Source organism: Sturnira hondurensis, unplaced genomic scaffold, assembly GCF_014824575.4.
Source record: "Sturnira hondurensis isolate 20B ecotype Veracruz unplaced genomic scaffold, ASM1482457v3 Scaffold0018728, whole genome shotgun sequence".
Taxonomy (NCBI): Eukaryota; Metazoa; Chordata; class Mammalia; order Chiroptera; family Phyllostomidae; genus Sturnira; species Sturnira hondurensis.
The window spans coordinates 18349162-18375916 of NW_028091359.1; the positions used below are offsets into that span (position 1 = coordinate 18349162).

The window sequence follows — 26755 nt, forward strand, 5'->3', positions numbered from 1 at the left end:
CACTGGCCATGAAATGTCCCAGGGACTAACTTCCCCCATAGAAGCTTCCATCTGGGATGTCCTTGAGAGCTTTGTGACTTTGAGAAAAGCCTTAGGACAGTAAAGTAAAGAACAGTTCGGGGTGTGTGCTTGAGGTGAGACCCTAACAGCCCCTGGGAACTGTCCACTGCAGCTGCAGGAGAAATCCGAGATGGGCCACAGGGAGGTGGCATGGACACAAAAGGAAACTACTCAGAAGGTGACTCAGATTAGAGGCTGAATGGGTTCAGCAAGCAGAAGAAATTCAGGAAAAGGGCTGGGAAAAGGAGGCTGGTGTCAGGGGATCCATTGTGAAGAGGCTGAGATGCCGGATTACAAAGCTGAAACTATTTGCCCTGGTCTGGCACCTAGTAGGTGCTCAACAAGTACTTACTGAATAAATGAATGCTAATGAAGGCGTGCCTGGGCCAAATCCTTGCAAAGTTACTGGACTTTAGCGTGGAGCAAATTGGCTGTATGACCTCTAACCTCTCCCATCTTCCATTTCCCTCTCCCTCTGAAGTGGCAACAATAGTGTCTTCTTTACAGGGTTGTTGTGAGGAACTAGATGAGATCAAAGACAGACGGCCACCAGAAGTGGGGACTCAGTAAATGTCAGCCACTCTCCCCCTACCCCCACGATGACTCAAAGCCAAGCAATAAAGCTGAGCTGTCCCCCCCCNCCGCCCCCCCCCCCCCCCCCCCCCGCCCCAGAGACAATGAAGGCTACTCCTGGGATCTGCTTACAGAAGAAGTACACTGGCATTTCCAGCTCTATTGGTCCTCCTGGAAAAAATCAGTGGTATTGGTAACAACTTTCTTATACCAGAAGGGAATCATACCGCCGCTTTAATTAAAGGACAGAGTTGAAACTAACCTCCCAGGAAACCTACAAATTCAGAAATTGATGCTTACAGTAACATAGTTTTTTTTTCATTGTGCATTTAAATATACATATTGAAACATCTTCCACTCAATATGCCATTGCCTGGGGCTATCCATCCCTACTGTGCTGCCTTTCTCACTCTGAAATCCTAACAGCGGCCAAGATGCCCGTGGACGTCATTTGATAAAATACTCCTGCACTGGCTGCTGTAGGCATTAGGATCGCCTTGGTCCTCGGGGACAAAGGAGGCTTTGGTGGCCTCCGGGGAGGAAGGGACAGTCTCTTCAAAATACGAAGCCAACTCGATCGATGTTTCTCTCACACATTGATGTTTCTCTTACTCTCTTTCTCCCTCTCTCTAAAAATAAATAAATAAAATCATTAAAAAATATGAAGCTAAAGTAGGAGAAAACACTTGAGGAACTAGGTGAAGAATGGAGAAATCACACAGACTCAATTAACATATTTTAAAACACATTCGTTCCCCTGTAGCAGTTGGGGACAAAGACAAGCACTGTGATGAGTCATGCCAGTGGGACACCAAAAATTGTTTTCTTTAGAGGAAGAAGGGGTACTGGGAAAACGAGTAAACCCAGACTTTGTCAAGGAAGGAAATTCCGGAGTTGGGAAGCCACTGTGGGAGGCACATTTGCTCCTGGCCTGGAGGGATTCCCAAATGGAGATGCCAAATAGGAACGGAAAGGTGGGCATCCTTTTCTCTGTCCATTCATTCGTTCCCCTCCATTCACAATGTTCAGTCATCTCGGTCACTCTGCAGGAAGCAGCAGGAACATGAGAGTAGAAAAGACACAGTCCCTGCCCCTGAAAGGTTCTGAGAGCAGGGGAAACAAAAGATGCCACCAATACTTATAATAAAGTGGAACAAAGGCAACAATAAAGGCACCTCCAGGGCCCTGGCTGGTGTGGCTCAGTGGATTGAGCACCGGACTGTGAAGCATGGTTCGATTCCCAGTCAGGGCACATGCCTGGGTTGCAGGCCAGATTCCCTGCTATGGGCAGTGCAAGAGGCAACCACACATTGATGTTTCTCTCACATTGATGTTTGTCTCCCCATCTTTCTCCCTCCTCTGTCTTAAAAAAAAAAGACAGGTTCTGGTTCTGGATGTAGTGGTGACTCACAGAAACAGCCTCACAGCCTCTTCAAGTGGAGATCCTTTAGCTGGCCCTTGAAGGAAGAGGGCCTTGAAGGAGGACTGTAATCCCCTCAGCAGCAGGGATCGGTGCCCCTGTGGGGGGACAGGAGTTCCAAGGAAGAGGAAAGGGCACCCATGAAGAGGGAGGCAGCTTTGGGTACAGCATGGAGTTGGAAGGCAGAGACCAAATGTGGGAGGGCCCCCTGCCTCATGCAGGAGTCAGGGAGTCGTAAGGAGCCACTGAAGGGTTCGGAGTGAAAGCCTGGCACTGTCTCATTTGTGCTTAAGAATTTCTTTCCTGGGAGCCCTGGCTGGGTACTCAGGCGGTTACCCCAAAGTTGCGGGTTTGACCCCAGGTCAGGGCACATACAGGAATCAACCTATGAATGAATAAATGAGTGGCACAGCAACTCTCTCTCCCTTCCCCTCTCTCTAAAATCAATAAAATAAAAAATATATATATTTAAACAAGAATTATCTTCCCAATACCATTCTGAGGGGTAGATCGAAAGGGTCTGTTAGGTGATTCAGGGGAGAAGTGACTGGCAGGGGGCTGGAGAGAGGAGTTCTTGGAGTTTAGCTCCAGTCCCCAAGGGGCTTTCAGGACCCGACTAATTTCCAGCTGTCCAGTTACTTAGAGCACCGATTTCCAACCTTTTCCATCTCATGGCCCGCACAAGCTAATTACTAAAATGTGGCACACCAAAAATATATTTTTTGCTGACCTGACAAAAATAGGTATAATTTTGTTTCCTTTACAGAGGACAGCTATTGTCATGTTGACCGTTGTCATTTTTTAAATTTGACAGTCTAAGGGAAAAGAGGGCAGTGCCCCTGACCAGTCAGGTATGGCCTGTTTTAAAAGTTCCTGCCACACACAGGTTTGCTTCGGCACAGGGGCTGAAAATTGCTGTCGTAGAGGATCAATCTCCTCATTCTTAAAATAAAGGAAACGCACATCACCGTGAAGGACCCCAGCTTTCAGCAAGCACGAGAAAACTTAACAGGACATCTCTCTACGGGCACAGCGGGGAGACCCTTGAAAAGTGTGGTGCAGCCAGGAGTGGAGGGCAGGGTGAAGCGCGAGGCCCTAGCCACCCCACCCCAAGTGCCAGTCCAGGCTCTTGCCCCAAGCTTCTCCTTTCTTTTCCTCCCTAGAGGGATTGTTCAGGCCACAAAGAGGAGTGGAGGGTCCTTTTAGACACCCAGGTGTCTAGGCCCCTACGGTCCTGGTTTCTTTGGTCACTGGCGAGTACCCCCAGCTTTACAGTCACAGGGGCAACTAAGCAAAGTCAATTGTAACTGTAGCCCTTGACCATCTCTTTCCGGAGAAACTGTAGGGAACAGTAGAGAGAACACTTTAAAATGACTTAAAAACAACAACAAAGTTTTATCCCAGCTTGGGATTAAATAGCTCTGTGATTTTGATCAAGTTTGCTCAGGGGACTCAATAAATCCCAGCGAAGGGCAACTCCGTGGCCAGGAGACCACTCCTTTCGACACCTGCCACGACACATCGCCTTCCCTCCACCTTTTCTTCTTGGTCCAGGGCGCCGCCCTGACTCTGGGCCGGCAGGGCAGCGGAGAGCCGGGCGACAGAAGGTAGGCTGGGGGCCCAGGAGCCCCTGCGCGCTCCCTCGCGGGGGCTCCCGCCTCCTCGGCCCGCGCGGTCCCGCGCTTGGCTGCAGGGAGCCCGCGCTGCGGCTGAAGCTGCGCAGCCAGGCTGGCCACGAAGGTGCAAAGCCGGGCCCACGGCGGCCAGGTCCAGGGGTCGCCGGCGCCTCTGGGTGGATAGCGCGGAAGGCCCGCCCCACCGCGGCCCTCTCCCCCTCTCCCGCCGCCCGGGTAGCTCCGGGGCGCCCCTGCAGGGCCTGGCTCCGCGCCACCCAGGCTCCGCCTCCGGCGCAGCTGTCCCTGCGCCGGAGCCCGCCGGGCGATCGGCCCGGAGGCAGGGGCTGCAGACCGCAAGCTGCGTGCGTCCTGCACCGGGCGGGCCCAGGGCCCCCAGGCGCCCGCCTCCGCGGCGGGCAGACGCTTACGTCAGAGAGGCGAAAACCAGAAGGAGGGCGAGGAAAAAAAAAAAGACACGAGGGCGGAAGGGGAAAAACTTTATTTTTTCTCTTATTCTCTCCTGGGGCTGTAGTGAAGGGCGGACGACTGCGCCAGCGCGGGCTTCCAGAGAGAGCCTGTGCGACCCCAGCCGGCTGCGCGGAGGAGTCGGGCCCCGGAGGCCCGAAGGGGCGCCGGCATGTGGGACCCACAGGACTTTGAGCGCCACTGGCAGGCCGAGTTCCCCGGACAGGAGGCTCCAGTCATGCGGCTCGACTCGGTGCTGGACATGGAGCGGGAGCTGGAGAGCTGCAAAGTTAACCTGAGGCGGCTGCAACAGGTGTTGGCAGAGGAGAAGTTTAAAGTCTCCTACCTGCAGTCGGCCCTGGCCGGGGAGAAGCGGGACCTCGAGGGCGGAGACGGCGGCAGCGCCGGAGCTTCGGCCGAGGAGCAGGCGCCGGCCACGCCGGAGCGGGCGCCGCCACCCCGCAAGGAGGGCGCAGCGGGCTGCGGCGGAGACCTCCCGGCACCCGAGCGCGCGGAGCCGGAGGTGGCCGCCAGGGCCGAGACGCCTCCGTACGTGTGCCTGGACCTTCCGACCTGGCCCGTGGCGGCGGGGGCGGGGGGCACCGTGCGCAGTTTGACCGCAGCCATCCACCAGCAGCTGCTGCAGCCTCGCATCCTCTTCAGGTCCCGGGAGGACTGTGCGCCCCCCGGCCCCGATGGCACAGTGCCCAGAGCCCCGAGAGAGGAGTCGTCCTCTGGGACCCGTGCGGGGCGGGGCTCAGAGGAGGGCGAGCCGGACGCCTCGGGCGCGGACGATGGGGGTGACAGCAGTGACCACGACTTCGAGATGGTGGATTTAAACGAGAAATTCGTCCTAGGCCACTTGCTCGTGGCCCCCTGCCGGCTCGGGACCCGCGAAGAGGCCGAAAAGCCGTCACGGGCGAGCAGCCCCCATCGCTGGATGCACCTGATCCCGGGGGGCTGGCGGCAGCAGCGCCGGAGCCGCGACCTGGAGCAGCTGGAGTCCGAGGCCAAGGACGGGCGGGGCTCGCCCACAGCTGCGGACGAGCCCTCTAGGCGCGGGGCCCGAGAGCACCTTCCGCCGTGGCGGCGCAAGAGATTCCTTAGGGTGCCTGAGCGGGACTCGCCCAGCCACAGCTCGCCGGAAAGGGGCAGCGACTGCAGCCACAACAGCTCGGACCACGAAGACGGCTCCTCTGCAGGTAGGCGCACCTCTCCCTCGGTCCCCGCTTCGCGCACCCCGGGAGCAGCTGATCACCTCCTGCACCCCATCCCAGGCATTCCTTTTTGGTCCACTTTAACCTCAGGCTCCTGGGGGCGGCGGGGGGGGGGGGGCAGGAGATAAGATTTACTTGTTTACCTTGGAGCCACTTGTGGAACTTAAAAAAAAGAAAGAAAGAAAAAGAAAAATGTGGTGCGAAGTGATTTCGACTTGGGCGAGTTTTTGAAAGCTTTACGGGGACGGCAGGGGTGATGGAATGGTGCTTGGCCAGACCCGGGGAGGAATCTTTCACTTAGGCCTTAGCCTTTCTGCTCTGACTGTTGCAACATCATCCATTCTCACCTCTTCCAAAGCACCCTCCACAGGTTGCCCAGGTTCCTTTGTGCTACACTGGTGGTATTCTCTGCACAAACTCCAGTGTCTCCCATTTCCCCCAGGCTCCTTGATGTGGAAGTCTAAATCTGCCACTTACTTTTTTCTGAACTTATCTCTCGTCTTCTCCAGCCTGTATCTGTGAACAGAACAAATTGGAACAGGTTCTCACTCTGGAAAAGGTACATGATCCTTAGTGTCCCCTGCCTTTGCTGTCTGGCCCTCTTCCTAGGAGGCTGCGCCTGATCTGTCAGCTTGTAGGAGCCCAGGAGCCTGAGTGGGAAAGGAAGGGTTTAGAATCATGGAGTCTTCACGCTGGCCCAGTGCCCAGTGATCATGTCTAGTGCAGTGCCTTCATTCGATAAAGGAGGAAGCTGACGCTCAGAAAGATTGATTGGTTGGAGTGAGCTGATACCTCCACTTGGACCTCCTGTCTTTTGCTGTTTTCCCTCATATCTGGCCCTCTCTTCTGAGGACATCGCCTGGCCTTGGCCACTTTGCATCCCCTTGTAGTGGTCCGCATGGTGCCTTGCACATAGTATTGAGTAAGTGCTTGATAAACATTTCTTGAATAAGTATCTCCCAGCCACCCAGCTCCTCATAGGTTGGGGTGGAGGAAAGGGCAGGGCTGCAGAATGGCCGGCCTGTGATTGCTCCTTGCTGCCCCAGGGACTGTCAGGGTCTCCTCAGCCGTAGGGAAAGTATAAATTGGTGTCTCTGGCTCACGCTGTGACCAGGAACTTCAGATGCCTTCCTGCTAAGTAAAGGAGGAAAAAAAAATTACTGATGCTGGGATTGTTCCAAAATCTCCATTATTAGATCTTATCTGGGTAGGTTTGCATTTGAATGAAAAATGGTCTACTTTGCTAAAAGCACATTTGGAAGGTCCATCAAGTCATCTGTTGTGATCAATTACACTTATTCATTAGCAGTGATTGGCTACTTTTCCCATAGGTCATGCTTCTGCTGCCCGTGCTAGTAACATTTTTTATGTGCCCCTTTAACTCAAAGGAAGAGTCTGAAGATTGTACTCTAGTGCCAAGCTTCAAATGCCCTCAATGGAGGCTACTCAAGTGGTCCAGAGCTGCCTGAGAGCTGGCTCCAATCCCACCCCCCCTCAGACCCACATCAATCACCCTGCCAGGTGTGCCCAGTGCACTGGGTTTCCCCCAGGGATTGACTTCTATTTCTGCGTGCTGTTTCCCCTCTTCTTAAGGGCACTCTAGCACAGAACACACCTTGATGCAGACTAGGAACTAGCATTCCCTCGAGCCTATAGCTACAGAACGTGGCCCCTCTGGGTGGATCAGTGATAAAAAAGATTCTTTTTCCTCTGGACTGAAGACTCCAGCCAGGGCACATGGCTGGCACTCATAGCTTTGGCTAAGGGTGTCTGGGCTGTGTTTTGGGCCCCATTCCAGGACCTCTCTGCAGGGCAAGCTTTGCAGGGAACCTCTGCGCAGTTGCATGTGGGAGCCCTGCCTCTGGCTCCAAAACCTCCCCAGTGAGGAAGTGAAGGGGGGTAGACATGCACATGCATGCATGCATGCACACACACATCTATGCACTCTTATACATGTGTGTACACATGTGCACACCATCACATGCATATTGCACCTTGGCACACACTAGGAGAAAGAGTCTTCAGGTGAACAGAGAGGCACTAGAGCGGAAGGATTAGGGCAGAGGTTTTCACGCTGTGGGTGACAGCCCACTGAAGTCATGTGGTGAGGAATGAAAGTATTGCCAGGCCTTGCTTGGCCGTCCCTGTTTTATTTCTCTCCATCCATTGCACTCACCAGATTACCGCCTCAGATGCTACAGTTTTGCATATGGATCTTACTCATCCTTTGCAATAAAATGCAAGTTCCAAGAGGGCAAGGATTTCATTCACTGACATTGCTCCAAAGCCTAGAACAGTATTTAACATTTTAGGTGTTCCATATATATTTGTTGAATTATACATATATATATATATATATATATATATACACACACACACACACACACACTCACACACACACACACATATATATATTTAGATTTTTTATTTACTTATCTTTAGAGGGGAAGGGAATGAGAGAAGGAGAGAAATATCAATGTATGGTTGCCTCTCGTGTGTCCCCTGCTGGGAACTGGCCGGCAACCCAGGCATGTACCCTGACAGGGAATCGAACCACGATTCTTTGGTTCGCAGGCCCATGCTCAGTTCACTGAGCTACACCAGTTAGGTCTATATATATATTAATGGGGTAGAGTAGAGTAGAAAACATCAGAGTGCATCACACATGGTCATGGTGAGTATTTTTCTGGTTCCATTGTGTATACACGTGTAGGTGTATACTGGGTCCTGATGTAGAATGTATTTCTTGGTGTGGGCTGGACAAAAAGCTTTGAAAACGCTGATAAAGACCATGGGCTCTGAAGCTAGACCTCTTGTGTGATCTTGGGAGAAGTTATTTGAATTTTCTGTGTCTCGGTTTTCTCATCTGTAAAACGCGGCCGACAAACAGTGCTTACCTCATACTGTTGATTCGAGGAGGAAACAGAATGCTGTTTCTGAAGGGCTCCGAGCAGGTCCTGGCACACAGCAGATTTGCCCGCAGTGTTCAGCAGCCGTGACTACAGGTTGTTTTCTTTGAGTTAATGTTGGCCACTCCCGTTCTGAATCACAGATGCTCTGGGTTTCTATGGTGCATGTGTTTTTCCTAGGAAGGCCCTGGCTCTTTCTGGTACCTTCCAGGCAGGAGGGCAAGACCCAGGGCAGAGTAGCCATGTTAACTGGTGAGGCTCTCCTGCTGGATTGGCCCTCATGTTGTTTCTCCCTCTCCCCCAGCGATCATTGCATTTTCTGTATTGAGACAGCCTTAACTGAAGGTCAGGTATATGGGCTAATTCAGGCCTTGCCTGCTTCTCAGTCTCAAGGGGAGAAGAGAGCGCATGAGACCTCCTATGAGAAGGCCTTGAGGCAGAGCTACTCTCCCCCCGGGAAAAGGGCTGTTTTCCCTTAGATGACGGCAGGCACCCTTACCACCACGACGCATTTCGGGTGTTTTTCTACACAGAGTGGCCAAATCAGAATTTAGATGAGTTGGAATGCCTATTTTTTAATTTAGTTTTTAGAGAAAGGACATTAAATCTTTTTTAAATTATTTATTTATTTATTTATTTTTAGAGAGAGAGGAAGAAAGGGAGAGAAACATCAGTGTGTGAGAGATACATCAATCAGTTGCCTGTCGCACACCCCCAAATCGGGCCTGGTCCACAACACAGGCATGTGCCCTGACTGGGAATCAAACCAGCGACCTTTTGTCCATAGGCTGGCACTTGATCCTGAGCCACACCAGCCAGGGCAGAATGGTGTTGCTATATTTTTTAGTATCTTCCTTTTAGCTCCTTGTAGCCTTGGTTGGTACCGAGAAAGACTAGGCCCTATTGCCGTGAGTGAGGGTGGTGGTGTGAATGGGCTGGGGCACGGGGGCTGTGCAGCTGGAATCAGCTGTGTTGGGGCGAGTGTGCTGTGAAGTCCGCCTGGGTGTGTCCTGGTTCTGCGCTCCCCGGGTGTGAGACTGCGTATAAGCCGCCGACCTTTCTGACCCAACACTCAACTTGGTGCCGACTCCTGTTCTGAGCATTTACATGTATTAACTCATTTATACCGCATAACAGATTTATGAGATGGGTATTATGATTATTGGCATCTCACATTTGAAAATCTTGGGGTCCAGAGAGCTTCAATAACCCTGCCCAAGGTCACCCAGCTTATAAATAGCACTTAGGATTCGAACCCAGGCAGTCTGACGTCTGAGCCTGTGGGTTCAGATAGTAGCACCTCTCAGGGTAGCTACGATTAAATACAATAAAGTATTTAGAGAGTTTAGCAAAGCACCTGGCACATAGTTCGCATTAAGTGCATACATGTGTAGTGTCTGTATGTAAGTGCATTCTTATCATTTTCTTTATCAGTAAAGTCCCCAGAAGACCATTTGGGGTCTTCAGCAAATGGGCTGCTGAAGGGCCATTTGCTGCTGAGGTCAACCCTCAGGGCTGCTGCCCACGCATGGGGCTTCGGGGTGGATCTGGCCTCTCAGGCCAGCCGGCCACCTGCTGGAATTTAGCCCTCCCCTCCTCAGCTGCCGCTCTTGGGCAGCCACAGCTGCGTGCCCACAGGAGGAGGCCCTGACGTTCTATTTTTCATGCCAACGTGCTTCTGCAGTCTGCGGCATCCCCTCCGCCAGGCATGTGCTCTTTGTGGACCAAAGTGCTCGCTTCCAGCAAAGCCCGAAGGTGGCTTTCAGCGTCAGGTAGTAACTGGTACTACCCGTTTCGACTGGTAGTAACTATTCACCTGATATTCTGGTTTTAGTTCAGATGATAAAGTAGCTATCATTAATATTTTAAATTGGTAGTGTTTTCTCCTTGCATTAAACTTTGCTCAGTGGAGAAGGAGTTTCTATTTTTACTAACCCTTAAAATGCATTCACTCATCCCACTCAACAAGGAATTATTGAGGTCTTACTTCCTACCTCTGTGTTAAGGGTCGAGACTGCCAAAGTTTGTGAGCCAGTTCTCACTGGCTCTTTGGCTCCTGGGGTGGATGTCATAGGTTTTTAGATAAAGAAGCAATGTCCCAGCAGGTAACCTGTCAAAGCCTGAAATAGGCAGCTAAGAACTGTTATTTAGAACCTCAGCAACATTCAAGAGCCTAGAACAGAAAGAGATCTTCGAGTTCATCTAATCCTGCCTCTCCCCAGACAGATGAAGACCATGGGGCACTGAGAGTAACCTGTGGTCACATGTTCACGACCCTTAAGGCAGGGCCTACCAGCCAGATCCAGGCGTTTCCCATCCTATCCAGTGTCCTTTCTTTCCTGGGATTATAAGCAGAGAACTCGAAAGATGTGAGTCCTGCCAAAGCCGTAGTAACAGGAGCAGTGGACCACCTCGTTTACCCTCACAGCCTGCTTGGTGGGTGTAAACGGGTAGTCCCATTGTATAGATGATGGTGCTGAGGCTTGGAGAGGTAAAGACATTGATCCAGAATCAGATGGCTGATAACAGAGCCAGCATTTGAACTTGGATCAGCCTTACAGAGCTGGCGCTTTTCCCCTCCAGTGCGTACTGCTGACCGGCTCGCTGTGGGGCTCTGCATTCCTCAGCGGGGAGGCCCACCATCAGCTTCCACCAGGCTGCCAGCGAAGACTTTTTATTTTGAATCTTCATGGGAAATGTTCTGTACCTGCTAGGTACTCATGTTACCTATTTCATTCATAACCTGGTGTTTTTTTTCCCCTTCCTGTTAGTGACTAGTGAGATTTTTGCTCCATAATAAAGTTCCTTGTGTCCAGTGAATGTGTTTGAATAACTTAAAGTATTGGATTTCCAGCCTTAGCTGTGATACAGTAATTTTTTTTCATTTCCTGTTGTGGCGAGACATTAAAAAACTATTTGAGATACATGAACTGCTGGCTGGCTGTCACTCATTTATAACCAGAGTTGACATGGTGTCACTGTTTGCTTGGTTCCTCGGTGCCGGCCTCCCTCCTCCCCTCACCCCCACTGTCTTAGCGTCATCTGCCTCTCGTGAAGGCTTTACTGATCAGTCAGAGGATGTGGGTAGTTTAACAATTTTTCCTCCTCTACAGCCAGCCTGAAAACTTTTTTACTCCTCTAGTCCATTTTTCTTCTTATTAAGAGACTATTCACAAAGCAATTGGCTCTATCTTTGCCTCTGGGCCTTTAGGTTTTAAAGTCAGGATCTTCATACATTTTCCTGGCTTTGAAATAATAATACAAACACTTTCTGCATCTGAAAACTGGGCGTGATGTTCCCCAGCTTGCAGGCTGTGAAACTTGCACTGGACAAGTTACTGACTCTCTCTAAGCCCCAGGGTCCTTAGCAGGGGTGATGATGATGACCAAAGACTTGTTGCGAAGCCTCAGTGAGACGGTGTGTTCAAAGTGGCATGGCGCACAGGCGGGCACATAAGTGTTTAATAAGTCTCAGATGGTGTTATTGTTACTGACCTAAGTACAGGGACTTTCACTTCGTCTGAACCAAGGCACAGCTCATATTCATTCTCTTCATGTAATGAAGTTGCCCAAGCCTCTTCGTCTGCCTCTTTCTCTCCTTTCTTGCCTTTTTCCAGGTCCAGAGGTGTGTTGCTCCTTTTTTGTTCCTTTCTGGTGCCTGATCCTTCCCCAGTCAAGCCCTGTCTCCCCGAACATCTGCAAAACCATCTCCAGCTTCTTCTCTGCTACCCTCTACCACTTGCTCTCAGCCAGTGCTCGCTCCTGCCGGTGTCTTTTCCTGTGCTCGCTCTGGCATTTGAGATGCCCTCCCACCTCCATTTGCCCAGTTGCAAAGCCAGCCTCTCCTTTAAGACCTAGATTTTTAATGGAACCTTTTATTGGTTAAGATACGGGTTTTCCACATAAGACAACCCCCCCCTCCCCGCCAAACTGGCTTAAACAGGTTACAGGTTTATTTATCCCTCATATAATAGAATTCCAGAAGTAAGCAGTCCAACACCATCAGAAATTCAGGCTTCTTTTGTCTTTCTGCTTTACTGTCCCAAGGTCGCCTCATGGTCTAAAACAGCTGCTGGAAAGCCAGTCATCACATTCATGCTTCAGACAAGAATTAGAAGAAAAGGAGTCAGTGGCAGCTGCTGGTCTGCCTTTTAAGGCACGAAGTCTTTCCTACCAATTTCTGTTTAGATTTCATTAGCTACCTCTAGCTACACGGGAAGCTGGGAAATGTAGTATTTTATCTGGGCATATTGCCATCTGTATAAAATAGAGACTGTGTTACAAGGAGAAATGGCAGCATCGATATCGGGTGGGCAACTAGCAACCTCTGGCACAGGCGTTTTCCAACTACTCCAGCCTATCTTATGGTTCTCAGAGTGAGCCCCCCACTCACACAATTGTCTTATTGTTGTGCCATCTATTAGCGCATTGGCCCAGTGAACAAGTAACAACTGAACCACTGCTCTGTGCAAGGCACGATGACTTTTATGCATTTACTGTGAAGAGCTGCTCTCAAAAGAAGAGGCGAGCTGGCTCCTGGAGAGCAAGGAACACGGCTTGTGCTTCTGTCTCCCTCCCAACAGTGTCTTTTGGGGGGCTGGGCACATGGTGGGCACTTGATAAGTGCTGGTCGATTTTGGAACTATAAATTCTCTGGCTTGGTACCGTGCTAGACGGTTCTGGTTGTGTAAGGTTTGTTTTGGGTTCATTCTTGTTTTGAGCAATCATAGCAGGGAGAGGGGGCATGGGGGTATCTGTAAACATCACGGCTGCATCGTAGCCACATAGACTTGTCCAGGTGTTGGGGTAGGTGTGACTGTTTTGGAAACTGGACTCCGTTTATTTACCCAACTAGAATCAGAAGTGGAAATCTCTATGCCTGCCTGGCTTTCTTTACCATGCTGTCTCTGTAGCCATGTTTACGCCACGTGGCTCTCTCTTGTTGCTTCTGCACTGGGCAGCTGCAGAGCAGATCTGCAGTCTCTCCGCAGTGAGCAGCACCTTCAGCTCGGGTTTCTGCCTTCCCGTCGGATCCTCGCTCTAGTCTGCCTGAGACAAGACTGTCTGAAGGGGGATTGCCGAGGGCTTGTGTCACATCCTGAAGCTGCTGAGAAAATGATTGTTTAAAAAATTTTTTTTAATATAATTTTTATTTAATTCTTGTTCACGTACAGGTTTCTGTCTTATATTCCCAACCCTGCCCACCCCCCCACCCCATTGTTTAAAAATTTTTATTGGCACTTAGGAGGAAAGGAACTGGAATATATTTAGCCTCTACTACTTGCTAGTCACTATGTTAAGTGTTTAACCTACGTTATCACATTTGCATATTCAGAACAGTTTTCTGCTCTGTTCTGACTTTAAGGTACTGTTCTTCTTATAATTTTTTAATTCTCACCTGAGATTTTTTATTGACTTTAGAGAGAGGGGAAGGAGGGGATAGAGAGAAAGAGAAAGGAACATGGATGTGAGAAACACTGATGAATCATCTCCTGTGCCCCAACTGGGGATCGAACCTGCAACCTAGGTATATGCCCTGTCCGGGATCAAACCTGCAGTCTTTTGGTGGGCAGGACCACACTTCCACTGACTGAGCCACTTGGCCAGGACTACTATTCTTACTTTGCAGATGAGGAAACTAACACTCTGACCAGCTAACTAACAAACCCGAATTTGCTTAGAGCTAAGTAGCGGGGTTATTTTTCCCTTCGATTTCAAAATTAATTAGTTAATTTTATTAAGAGATAATTCATATATTATAAACTGCACCCTTTTAAAGTGTATGCTCATGCCCTGGATTGGTGACTCGGTGGCTGGAGCATGGTCTTCACACACCAAAAGGTTGCAGGTTCGAATTCCAGTTGACACATACCTAGGTTGCAAGTTTCATCCCCGGTCCAGGCACAGACGGGAGGCAGTGATCTGTTTCTCTCTCTCTCCCTTCCTTCCTCTCTCTCTGAAAGTCAGTGAACAAATCCTTGGGTGAGCAGTGAAATAGTAGCAATAAAATAAAGTGCGCAGTCATGGGATATTCAGAGAGTTGTGCGGCCATCTCCACTCTAACTCCAGGCCCCTTTCTTCAGGTGGGGGGGGGCTGGTTCTGAGTCTAGGCCTCACTCACAACCGTGCCATTTCCTTTTCTGATTGGCCATGTGCAGTGGTTTCAAATAACCAGACCACATCTTGGGAAACAGCAGGGCTGGCTTGGGCGAGATGTGCACAAAAGGACCATCCACTTCTTCCGTGGCTTTTCCATCATCGCGGCAGTCTTGATTTTGGATGGGGCTGGCCTTACTTCCTCTGGTCCCGTCTTACCCTGTTTGTGTTTTCTGGACTTGGGGAAGGGGGCAGAACATCCCATACTTGAGGTTCCATGAGCACCCCTTGTTCCTGCCATGGGGTTTTAGTTGGCATAGTGAGAGGGGCCCTTGTGCTGACCTGTATCTTTTTTTTGTCTTTGTAGCCCCAGAATGTCATAGTGCCTGGGGATACAGAAGGTACTTAATAAATGTTCATGAATATTTAGACATTCATTCCATTGCCTCTAATCTAAACCACTATTGCAATAACCAATTGTTCTGCCTCTAACCTTTCTCCCCTACCCCTTGGTTGTCTTCCAAATTAAAAACACAGTGATTGCTCTACCCTTTAGTCTCATTAGACTGAAGTGATTGTACTGGCTGGCTGTCCCTTTAAAAAGCTTTCCTCCTAAGCCCTACCTAGCAACTGATATTTTCATGCTATTGGCTAATGCCGGGTCACATGGCCATTAGCTGACCAGAGAACTGGCCAATCAGAAATTTTAGCTCTTCAGCCTCTGCTGTAGAGTGTTCAGGGGAAGGGGATTATGAATGGCTTTTGGATAACCAGCTCTGGAATCTTCCTCTGAATTTTGTACATTCACTCATTTGAGCTATTAGAAAATGGTTTGCTTCTTTGCTACCCGCATGGGATTCTAAGCCCGTAAAGTGTGTGTGTGCAAGTTAGAAGGGGGCCACTTCTTTTAATTCTGGTATTGCTGCCCCTAGCACAGTGCTGGCATGTTGTATTCACTAAACAAATAAGATAATTATTGTACATTTTCAAGTAAGAATTTTATGGGATTAGAATAGTTGGGGAAAAAAAAAAAGGCCCTGGCTGGCGTAGCTCAGTGGATTGAGCACTAGCCTGCGAACCAGAGGATCGAGGTTCGATTCCCAGTCAGGGCACATGCCTGGGTTGCAGGCTGGTTCCCTGCAGGCCAACTCCCAGCAGGGGATGCACGAAAGGCAACCATACATTGATGTTTCTCTCCCTCTCTCCTTCCCCTCTAAAGATAAATAAATAATCTAAAAAAAATTTTTAAAAAAAGAATAGTTGAGCAGACTGTTGGGGTCTCTAAGCATTTAAAGTCCTTTTTCTTTTTCCCTCCTTGCTGTCTTCTTTGCCTTTATCTTCATCTCTTCCCTCCCCCACCCCCTTCTCTTCTGTTTTTGGACCCGGAGAACCCATTGATAAGACACATTCTAGAGCTGTGGTGGGTTTTCCTCCCTGAAGCTGTTTCAGACTTCACGTGCCTCAGGGAGATATTGGTGTGTGCCCTTCCAGCTTACTGCCCTGTCCATCAGCCCAGCCCTTGAGGACTGGCCACCGTGTGCCCCTCTTCCTGATGGGAGCGTGTTGTTTCCTGAGGGCGGGGGATGCAGAGGAAGGCTGATTTTCAAACCTGGCCAAGGAGGCCCTCCCCAACTAATGGAGACCCCTGCTAGTCATTAGGACTGTAAACTAAATTTTTGGGTTCCCTCTTGCTTTCCAGGAACATGGTAGGTAGGATTACATTATCGGTTTCCTTGTAACTGGGTAGGACTTTTTTTGCCTAGTTCTGTTCAATGAATTTGAATGGAAGTGATGTATGAAAGTGATGTATTGAAGTGCCCAGTGTTCCGTATGGTGACTGCTCTGTCCGCCAGAGTCCTAGAGAGAGGGAGAAACAGAGCAGAGCTCTTAATCAGCTTTCAGTGGACATGTACTAGAGTGAGAAATAAACCACAGCTATTTTAAGTCGCTGAAATGTGTGGTGCATTTTGTTGTTGCAGCATTATCTGGTTTCTCCTGACTGATTCAGATATGTGCCTGACTTATATTCATACAGAAGAACAGCAGATGGTACTCATGGCTAAGAATTTTTTTAGAGAATACAGAGCGAAAGGAGCAAGAAAACTATATGTATCAACAGACTCCAGAGAGGTCTAGCATAGGCTTTTGGTGCCCTTCCTTGTCTGAGGCTACGTGGGAGTGTTCTCTCTCTCTCTCTCTCTCTCATAGAAAACTACCAAGATATATGTGGAACACTTTCTCTTAAAGAGGTCCTTTTGAATCTCAAGGATTGAGACTTCAAGATTTGAGACTCTTAAGGGGACTGGCCACATAGGCATATCCTGCTAAACAACCAGCCATGGCAACCAAATATGACTCCCCCCACACAAAATGAGTGTACGTGATGTGCATGACCAGGTGTGCATGACCAATCTCGATGTTTGTGCAAAGGAACTTGACAAGCCGTTCCAGCACGGTCCATTGTTCCACATGCAAAATTTTGAAATCACTAACATAGTGAAAAAGATACTAGAATTAAAAAACATGGAAATTAGTTTCATCCACTGTATAGTAGTATATTAACTTCATTTGTGAGGGTGGCAGGCTTAAACATCTGACTGCCCAGGCCTCTGAGAAATGTGATTTCCTCGGGGGATTTTTGCACATTTGGAATGAGTGTGACACTCAGAAAAATTCCAGAAGTGCTATGTAATTTTCCAAGGTCTCTATTAATAACATTTGTGGGCCATCCTCTAAACTACTCATCACTTACACCATTATTTATCTTAAATCATAAAAAAGACTTATAAACCAAAGTTTGAAACTATCAATCTTTACATTGGGGATACCTAATTGCAATGAGATGGTTCTGTAGTGCCAAGTGTTAGTAGGAGTGTAGACTATACGTATATTTTAATCAGTTCAGCCCCATGAGACCGAGTGTTGTTATTTCCTTTCTATAGTCAGGGGTCCCCAACCTCCAAACCATGGACAGGTAGGTACCAGTGGGAGCCTGTTAGGAACTGGGCTGCACAGCAGGAGGGGAGCTTGAATGTAATGGGCTTGAGTCATCCAGAAACCATCCCCCGCCTGCCTCCCCTCCACCTGCTGCCCCCCGCCAATCTGTGGAAAAATTGTCTTCCATGAAACTGGTCTCTGGCATATGGGACCTTGCCCACAAGGTTGGGGGCTGCTGCTATAGTAATAAATCTATCCTAGAGTCACTTATCCTATCCAAGCTCGAGTCAGTTGCCCAAGTAACACAGCTAATAAAGGGCAGAACGAGAATGGAGCCCAGTTCTTTCTGGGGCCAAAGTTACCCTACTCCATCTGATAACTAACTCCTAAGCTCTCCAGGCCGCAGCTGCTCATCTCTAAAACAAGGTGATTGGACTAGGCGGTTTTCCAGGCCTATTTCGTAAACGCTAGTTAAGTCAGGTGGGCGGGGACTCTGTTCGGAGGGATGGGTAAGAGCTTGGTGCTGAATCAGAGGAACCTAGGTTTGGATCCAGTCCGTAGGCTGCTTGTTATTTTGTGCCCTCAGTACTTCTCCTGTTTCCTTTCTTTCCTCCTTTTCTAGATTTTATTTATTTATTTTTAGAGAGAGGTGAAGGGAAGGATAAAGAGGGAGAGAAACATTGATATCTGAGACAAACGTCCATCGATTGCTTTTTGCACGCCCCAGTGGGGAGCTGGCCCTGCAACCCAGGCATGTGCCCTCACTGGGAGTCAGACTGACGGTCTTTTGGTTCATATGCTGGAACTCCATCCACTGAGCCAGCCACACCAGCCAGGGCCAGAAACCTGTTTTCTTTTCTGTACGATGGAAATGATTATACCTCACCTGGTGCTGTAGAGATTAAATGGAATAATCTTTTGGACAATGTTTAACACAGGGCCTGGTATATAGTAAGCTCTGTGTAAATGCAGTCACTGGTATGCTGGTCAGGAACATGCTGCCTAGGACCGAATTGCCTGGGTTTGAATCCCAGCTCTGCCACTTAACTGCTGTGTGACGCTGAGCTACCTTAAGGGTTTTTGTGTGCCCCAGTTTCCGTATCTGTAGACTGAGGGTGCTAATAATGTGATAGCAATCCCTAAGTAAGTTGGTATGAAGATAAAATTACTCAGTATATAAAGCACTTAGCAGCTGATACACAGTAAGCTCTGCATTGGTGAATGTCATTATCATTATCACAGTCATTACGGGTTTGGCCATGTCTATTGCTGAGATACACTGTGAAGGTGAAAAATGGTATCTTACTCATCTTGTCTGGTCATATCCCTAACTGAAACCCGAGGCTTCTGGAAATCCTGCAGTGTGAATAATCCAAGAGCCGGAGCAGTGGAGCATCCAATTACCCATGCCTTCCAGCTGCAGCCCGGGAGGAAGGTGAGGCCTCAGCACTGTCTAGCTGAGGTTGTGGTCCTATTACAGAGAAAGCCTTGCTTTGTATGCAGCTGCCTTGCCTTGGTTCGGCTGCATAATTGCGCCTTTTTGTTTTATTTTAAAGCATCTCGAGGAATTCAGAGCCCTCTCCCGCTGAGAGCAGAGAAAGCCACAGGGTGTCATGTCTCTAAGGAGCCTTGTGGACTCTCTGATGGCCCCACTGAGGCAGCCAGGCAGGGAGCGCACTCACAGGCCCACACCGGCCTCCACAGGCTCCCTTTGAGCACAGGCCACCACGCTGGACTTCATTATGGGGCTCCCTGAGCACCCCCCGGGTACCCCATGCCTGTCCTCTTTGTCTCAGAAGGGCACAGGGTTGCTTCCTGAATGCTAGCCTTGTTGGTAACCTCTGTGGACGGGCAGTGAGAAAACAGAATTAATTATTCATATCAGCGGGCCTGAAGGAGCTGTTGTTTGCAGAGTTGACTCCCCTTCTGGCTGCCAGACCCAGAATTCCCCAGGGCCTTTGGACAAGCAGAAGACAGTGTGGCTCTCGGAGACGGATGCTCTGAAAACAGAGGTGGCCAGCGGCCGGCCCCAGCCTGCATGCAGTCTGCGGCTGTGCTTCGTTTGGGCTGCAGAGGGTTAAAACAAAATTAAAACAATTTAAAATTGGGAGGTTTTACATAAAACCCAGATTTCTGGCTTTTCTCAAATGATGGGACGATCTACAATACATGTGGAAATCATTAGATCAAACAGCTGACCTCTGCAGACCAGGCGTGACTCCCTTAATTGCTTCAGGCTTCATCCGGCCCCTCGTGCGCCCACATTGTGAGAGGTGCGTGCACAGAGCAGCGAACAGAGCCAAACTCCGGAGCTGAGCTGCCTGGCCTTGCAGCCTGCCTCCGCCGCTGACTAGCTGTGTGCCTTTAGGCAAATTGCTTAACCGCTGTGGGCCCCAGTTTCCTCATCTGTAAAATGGGGATGGGACTTAGTTTACCTCACCCATTTGTGAGAACTGAGTTAGGGTAAGTGTTTAGGACAGTAACTGTCACCTTTTAAGCGCTGCTTCACTGATAATAGTTAGTAATATTACACTACCTGCTAGTGTTTGAGGCATTTGACATTGCTATCCCTGTGTTACAGAGTTTTCCATAGAAGGAAAAAAAATGTATTTCTTTCTTAATGTGCCTCTTAACTCATTCATAGGTGTTTACTTCCTCTTTCAGCCCCCACTCTCAGCCCCTTGGAATGTCATCATGATAGTAGTGCCACCTACCGTGACAAACCACCTGCAGTGTATCAGTAGCTTGACAAGCTAAGTTTCTTTCAGTTCACGTGAACAGTGAATATAAGTGTTCCTGATGGGCAGGTTGGCTTCCCATGGTCACTCAGAACCCAGGCTCAGGCTCCCGCGGAGCTGCCTGCCCTCCTCTAGGTAGTTCTCAGCTCTCAGAAAGCACTAGGGGAACAGGAGAATGAAGATACACTTGCTTCTTACCTGTCTGAGCCCAGAAGTGATACCCATTTCTTCCTTTTGTGTTCCACTGGCAAAGGTCAGGTGCATGTCCCCTCTTAGATGCAGGGGTCCTGGCAAATGTAGCTCCTGACTCGGGCGGCTGCTCTCCAGCAAAAGCCGGGCTCTGGGAGGTGGCTGGGGCAGGAACCCTCGGAGGCCCCCGCAGTCTTGGCCGGCACAGCCGTTGAATGAGTCCCCGGTCAGCCTCCTCCTGGATCTGTTTTCTTGTTGCCTCTCTTAGCCTGTGAAATGTCTTCCAGGGCGACTGCCTTGTTTTTGTTTTTTGTTTGGTTTATTGGGGAGAGATGGAGAAAACCCACTATTTTATTTTTCATTTCATGCTTCAAATTCATCCAGGGGTGTCTGACCTTTCGGTGTCTCTGGGGCCACCCTGGAGGAAGAAGAGTTGCCTTGGGCCACACACTGAATACACGAACACTCACAGAGAAATGGGTGAAATAAAAGGTTGTAAGTAAATTTGCGGTTTTGTGTTGGGCCACATCCATAGCCATCCTGGGCCGCATGCAGCCCACGAGCCTCGGGTTGGACACTCCTGCTGGGATTAGGGTGAAAAAAAGGAGGAAGTCCTACACAGCATTTCACAGCTCTTCAACATAAAAAGCATCTTACACTGCCTTTGTTAAACCAGCTTGCTGCTTTGGAACCCCAGAGCCCTGTCGTCTTAGAAGTCAGCTCACCATGGGGTTCTGAGAGTGTGTCTTTGCTGAACTTGGCCTACAGTCTCTGAAAAGCTAGCACAGCAGGACTTCTTCTGAGTTAAGAAAATGACCTTCAGCCTCTGTGACCTTGATTCGGACTAAATAATATCTGCTCAGTCCCCTCACACAGGGTTACCTTCCTGCTCTACACGCCCCTTCGTTTGCTATTCTGGTCCCAAATCAACCAACAGCTTTCTCTATTCCCCTGAATCACAGTCGTTAAGTGAATTCATTGCAGGCACAGTGTGCAAGGAAAACCCAAAATCTTCGGTGTCACACCTGACCACTTCCTAGCCCGACTCAGCTCCCACCCCAAGCACGTTTACAAAACCAAGGGTTTTAGAAACTGAAACGTGGAAACAAGTCTCCTCTGGTTCCAGGCGAAGCTCCTTTCGTGCCGCGTCCTGACGACAGACCACAAAAGACCGGTTTTAGAGCAAACTCCGTGGGTCCTGCGCCATCAGATGGGGTGACCCCTGCTGACTCCTTGGGACTCCGTTCAGGGAGGTGCTGGGGAAGTTCACACTTCCTCAGCTGTTTAGCAAAAGGGCGAAAAATCTCTTCAGTCCAAACCATCATCCCAGATACAGCTTCTCCCCCAGCACTTGTCTTTGTGTCTCAGTTAAACACTTGCTTCATTCGCCTCTTCCGGTCATTTCCATGGCACCCCCACCTCACAGGGCGCACCAAGGGCAGGAACTGGTTTATGGTGCAGGCTCTGGAGCCAGATTTACGAGTTGTAAAGATTGTAGAAAGTTATTTCACCTCTCTGTGCCTTGGTTTTCTCATCTGTAAAATGGGTGTGGTAATAGCAACCACATCCTGGAATGCTATGAGGATTAAATGAGGCCGGTCATGAGTACAGTGCCCAACAGGTGGTGAGAACTCAATAAATAACCTATTATTCAGCTTCTGTTTTCCTAGCATCTGCCTCGGGGCCTTACGTGTCCCACCTACTTGACAGGTGTGTACTGATTAACCCGAAAGGGTGACTCTTCTACTTTTGGAACAATCGAGGTAAAGGACTGCCAGTCATGGCCCTCGGCAGGAACACTGTAAAACCAGATTACTGGTGCCTAGCCCCTGGCAAATGGGATCCCACTGGGTTTGGGCAAAACCTGGAGTCTGTGTTTTAACAAGTCACGGGGATCCCTGGCCCTCCGGAGTCAGGCCCAATGTGAGGTGGTAGTCGGTCTCTGATTTCTTTTTTAAATGTGCACTCTCAAGTTTTATTAAAAGATAAATTTTAGTACAGTTGTCACCAAAATATGGGAAATAGGGTGAAGCTATATACATTATATCCCTTCCCCCCCAAAATTCTACTGTGGTAAAATACACATAACATAAATGTATCATATGAGCCATTGTTAAGGGTGCAGGTCCGTGCGTTAAGTACATTCACACTGTTGTGCAGCCACCAGCCCTGTCCATCCCCACAACTCTGCTGTCTTGCAAAACCGTAACTCCATCCCCATCAAACAACTCCCCAGCCCCTTTCCCACGGCCTCAGGTAACCTCCGTGCTGCTCTTTGTGGCTGTGGGTGTGACTCCTCCGGGAGCATTTCACCGACTCGGAATCACACAGTGTTTGTCTTTTTGTGACCGGCTTATTTTGCTTAGCATAATCTCCACAAGGTTCATGTGTGCTGTATGTCAGAATGTCCATCTTTTTTAAAAAACATTTTATTTATTTATTTTTAGAGAGAGGGGAAGGGAAAGAGAAAGAGTGGGAGAGAAACATCAATGTGTGCTTGCCTCTCATGCGCCCCCTACTGGGGACCTGGCCTGCAACCCAGGCATGTGCCCTGACTGGGAATCATCAAACCGGCGACCCTTTGCTTCACAGGCCCGTGCTCAATCTACTGAGCCACGCCAGCCAAGGCAGAATGTCCATCTTTTTAAGGCTATTTATTTATTTCTAAGGCTGGATAATATTCCATTTTGTTTATCCGTTCATCTGTCAATGAACACTCAGTTGCTTCCAAGGTTTTGCTATCGTGAATGATGCTGGTGAAACGATATCTCCTTGAGACCCCGTTCCAGTTCTTTGGGTGTATCCCTGAAGTGAAACTGCTGGGTCCTGTCTGGTGAGGTCCCTTCTGCCCACACAACCCCAAAGGTTGACATTAAAAGGACGCCAAACAAACAAATGCCAGTTTGTTTACTCAGGAACTTTAGGTGATTCTAAGCAAAATGTGGAGGGAAAGAGCCCCCGTGAGTTTGTGTGTGAGTAGATAACGAGTTGCCAGACAGACGATGAAATAACCCATTTGCAACAGGAGCCAGAAGGCAGGCAGAGGGAGGAAGCAGTCCACGGCGACCTTTGGCCTTGAGCACACACAGCCCTGGAAAGCACATGACGCTTGGCCAACAGTGCAGAGAAGTCCTTTGAGATCTGCTACTTTGAAACACTCAAGCCAGTTGTGGGCCGCTTGCTGCTCCCAGACAGTGATCATGTTGTTTGAAGGTGTCAGGTTTGGGGTTTGAATGCTTACCCACATTCATCCCCGCTGCTGGTCTCTACGGAAGATGGGCACAGGGGTGGGGTCACGTCTTTCCACCCTGGTGGCAGGTGACAGCCCCAAACACAGGTAGGCTGAGGCTCTGCCTCTCCAAGTTCCATTTCTTTCTGACTCTACTTCCTCCGTTTGTCAAAGAGGTCAGCCTTCACTGACTTAGGTGTAGGTGCCATGAAACGTGTGTGTGTTTTCCCGTTGGAGCAGAGATTGATCGATGTGGAATTAAGACGGCCGCTTTGCTACAATTTGTAAATTTGCTGAGTCTGTAAATAGGCAAACCTGCTAGGCTCTGATAAACAGAACTTTTTTCCGGTGTTTCTTAAAAGTCACTGCAAAAGAGCATGAAGTGCTTGTAACCTCCAAAGCAGTCAATAAAAAGGTCACCGAAACACCTTTACAAATGTTCAAAGTTCATGGAGTGTCTAAATCATCAAGCATTAGAGGGTTAAAGAGAAGGATTTGGACAGTAAAACAACACCCACTTCAAAGCAGGTTCCGGAGAGGAAAAGATTGTGTGTGTGGTTTTATGACCAGGAGACATCAGTGCTGGGCTATCAGAAACTTCCATCCTGGAGGAGGAGACGGGCATGCAGGCACCATTAAAGCAAACTTTACTGATGCCTGAATGGTGCCAAGCAGTGCACCTGGGGAAAGCATTCAAACTTTTGCTTCAAGGACCTTCTGCTCACGGTGAGACCAGGCTAGCAGACAGTTTCCCACTGCCTAAATGCACATAGACGCCCATGCTAAGGGCTTGCCATCTTTAACTGGCTCGCAGGACACAAGGTAGGACTTTATAAATTGGTCCTGGCTGGTGTAGCTCAGTGGATTGAGCTCGGGCCTGTGAATCAAAGGGTCGCCAGTTCGATTCCCAGGCAAGGCACAGTGGGTGGCCCTGAGATATACTGTTTTTCAAAGAAACAGTCCTAGATTCATATGCCAAACAATTAGGATTATTTGCATCATGGCATAGAAAACATTGACCTCTAGTTTTCTTTCCCTTTACTGCCCTTATTCAGTTTTAATGTCGGAATTGTGGTAGTGCCATGAAATTAGGTGACTTCCCACCTGCCTCTGTGCCCCGAAACGGAGCCCCATGTTTACGTAACATGGGCATTTTCTGTTGGTAAAGGTCTGGAGCGCTCCTTTATAACCAGCTGGGTCTTGTGTCCAGATCTTTTCCTACTTGCCATTTACTTAAAGGTTAGTAATTTGTTCAGGGTTTTTTTTTCCTCCTCAAGCCAATATTTGGACTTTATATTTTTCTGGAAAACTGATCACTTCAAACTTTTGATTAAGTTCATGCTTTAAGCTTATCCTCCTGCTGTAAATGAAGCCATGATAAGTGAAAACATTTTTTGAAAAATTAAATAGATATAGGTGTCCTTAAAAATAAGATACACATCTCCATGAACCAGAAATGGAAGAAAAGCCACAGTGTGAAAAAAAGGGGGCTGAAGCCACAGCCTGTTGGGCTCCGGGTCAGGGGAAGGGGGAAGGGAGAGGGGGGCAATCTGGGTGCTGGTCAGCCTGGGAGAGCCTCCTGCCTCCTCTCCACTGGTCTCCCTGATAGCTGCCCCCGCCCCTCCCCCATGCCTTCCTGCTCCAGGATTGGCTTTTTCCCTGCACCTCACCCACCCATGTGTTGGCAACAGGCATCTCCTGGGCATGTGGTTTACTTCTCTGATCTGATATTCCTCTCCCCTTCTTTCGGGGTTAATTAGAATTCCTGGTCCTTGGCAGTATCCGGTGTCACCTTCCTGGGCTGTTCCAGGTTTTAGGTTAATGTATGATCTCTATCATGTCTAGAGCGTTAGGTGAAGAGGGAGAGGCATAGGACAAGCTTGTCATACTAGTGCGAAAACAAACAAAAACACAGTACGCACTCAGTCTTCCCCTTGGAGCCAGACACCCCAAAGGAAAGTTAAGTTAGAACTAAGATCTCAGCTTTAAAAATTCACATCCTAGTATAAGCAGTCCCTGTACTTTGCATAAGCATATTTTTCAATATAAAAGGCATAAACAGCCCTGGCTGGCGTAGCTCAGTGGATTGAGCGCGAGCCTGCGAACCAGAGGATCGAGGTTCGATTCCCAGTCAGGGCACATGCCTGGGTTGCAGGCCAGTTCCCAGCAGGGGACGCACGAGAGGCAACCATACATTGATATTTCTCTCCTTCTCTCCTTCCCTTCCCCTCTAAACATAAATAAATAAAATCTTTTAAAAAAAGGTATAAACAGTACTAAAGTCTTTGAAATAGAGCATGCCAGTTCTTGTCATCTCTCCCCACCCCTTTCGACCCTCTTTCCAGCAGGAACCTGCACTTAACAGTTCCTTGTCAATTATACATCCTTCCCTTCCTTCTATAGCATCTGTACAAGGATTTGCATATAATATGTTTATTGTTCCATTTAGTCTCACAACAACTATAATAAGTTAGTATTATTAACCCCATTCTGTGGATGAGGAAACTGAGACCTAAGAAGGTTGGGTGATGTGCCAAGGGGCCCAAGGGGCTCACAGCTAATTAGTTTGAACCCGTGTTTCTCATTTTGAAAAGAGCCATTGCTGCTTTTTCAAATCGAGACATTACACATGAAAAAAAAGAGCGAGTCTTCCACAGCGGTGTTCTCAGAAACCCAAAATGGTCCAAGGGAACAATCCCAAGGGACCCTGGGTCTCTCAGCCGAGCTGCAGTCTACCCTAGCAGCTGTCCTTTGGGAGACCTAAGTGGGCAAGCCCTCCGCCTGATCATGTGAATTTCAAGCGACCTTTATCTGGATTTCAGATCTTCCTTCCTTCTCGGGAGAAAGACGTCCCTGAAGTGTGCCTCCAATAAAGCTTTTCAGGGGCTAGGGATAACCACAGGTCCCCCAACTGCCCCTGGGGGAAATATGGGAGACCCTGGCAGTGGCTTCAGCCAGGATGAGTTTGGGGAGAAGTCAAGAGGGGTCTTGGGCAGGCAAACCTGTGTTTTCTTGTTTATTCCCCGTGGGCTCCAGGGATTTTCCCAGTGGGCCGGGCACTAAGACCAGGAAACGGCAACTCTTGGATCTATTTATCAATTTTAAAGCCAGAATAAAGCTTTGAGGCTGGTTTCACCTTCCGCGCAGTCCAGGAGGCCGGGAATGCCCAACTCTTCCTGATGGTACTTTGGCGAAGGCGCGGCAGCACCCCCACACATGCCACACCCCCTGGCCAGTCCCTATCTGTCGCCTTTCGGGAGAGCCAGGGCCTCCCTGCACCCCCCTTCCACGGTGCCGAGGGTGTGG

General features: G+C 49.1%; 1 protein-coding gene and 1 long non-coding RNA gene across 2 annotated transcripts in view; one reads left to right on the forward strand and one right to left on the reverse strand.

Annotated features, from left to right (window-relative positions):
* Nucleotides 1–2857: 2857 nt before the first annotated feature.
* Nucleotides 2858–3879, reverse strand: LOC119003634 (uncharacterized). The gene is made up of 2 exons (XR_005070001.1): nucleotides 3562–3879; nucleotides 2858–3392 (listed from the first exon to the last, which is right to left on the reverse strand). It is a non-coding gene; the product is annotated as an uncharacterized LOC119003634 (long non-coding RNA).
* Nucleotides 3880–4040: 161 nt separating this feature from the next.
* ABR (ABR activator of RhoGEF and GTPase) overlaps nucleotides 4041–26755 on the forward strand; it is a 174481-nt gene continuing 151766 nt past the window's right edge. The window contains exon 1 of the mRNA XM_037070144.1: nucleotides 4041–5336. Within this exon, the coding sequence (XP_036926039.1) occupies nucleotides 4307–5336 (1030 nt within the window). The 5' untranslated portion in view covers nucleotides 4041–4306. The remainder of the gene's footprint in view (nucleotides 5337–26755) is intronic.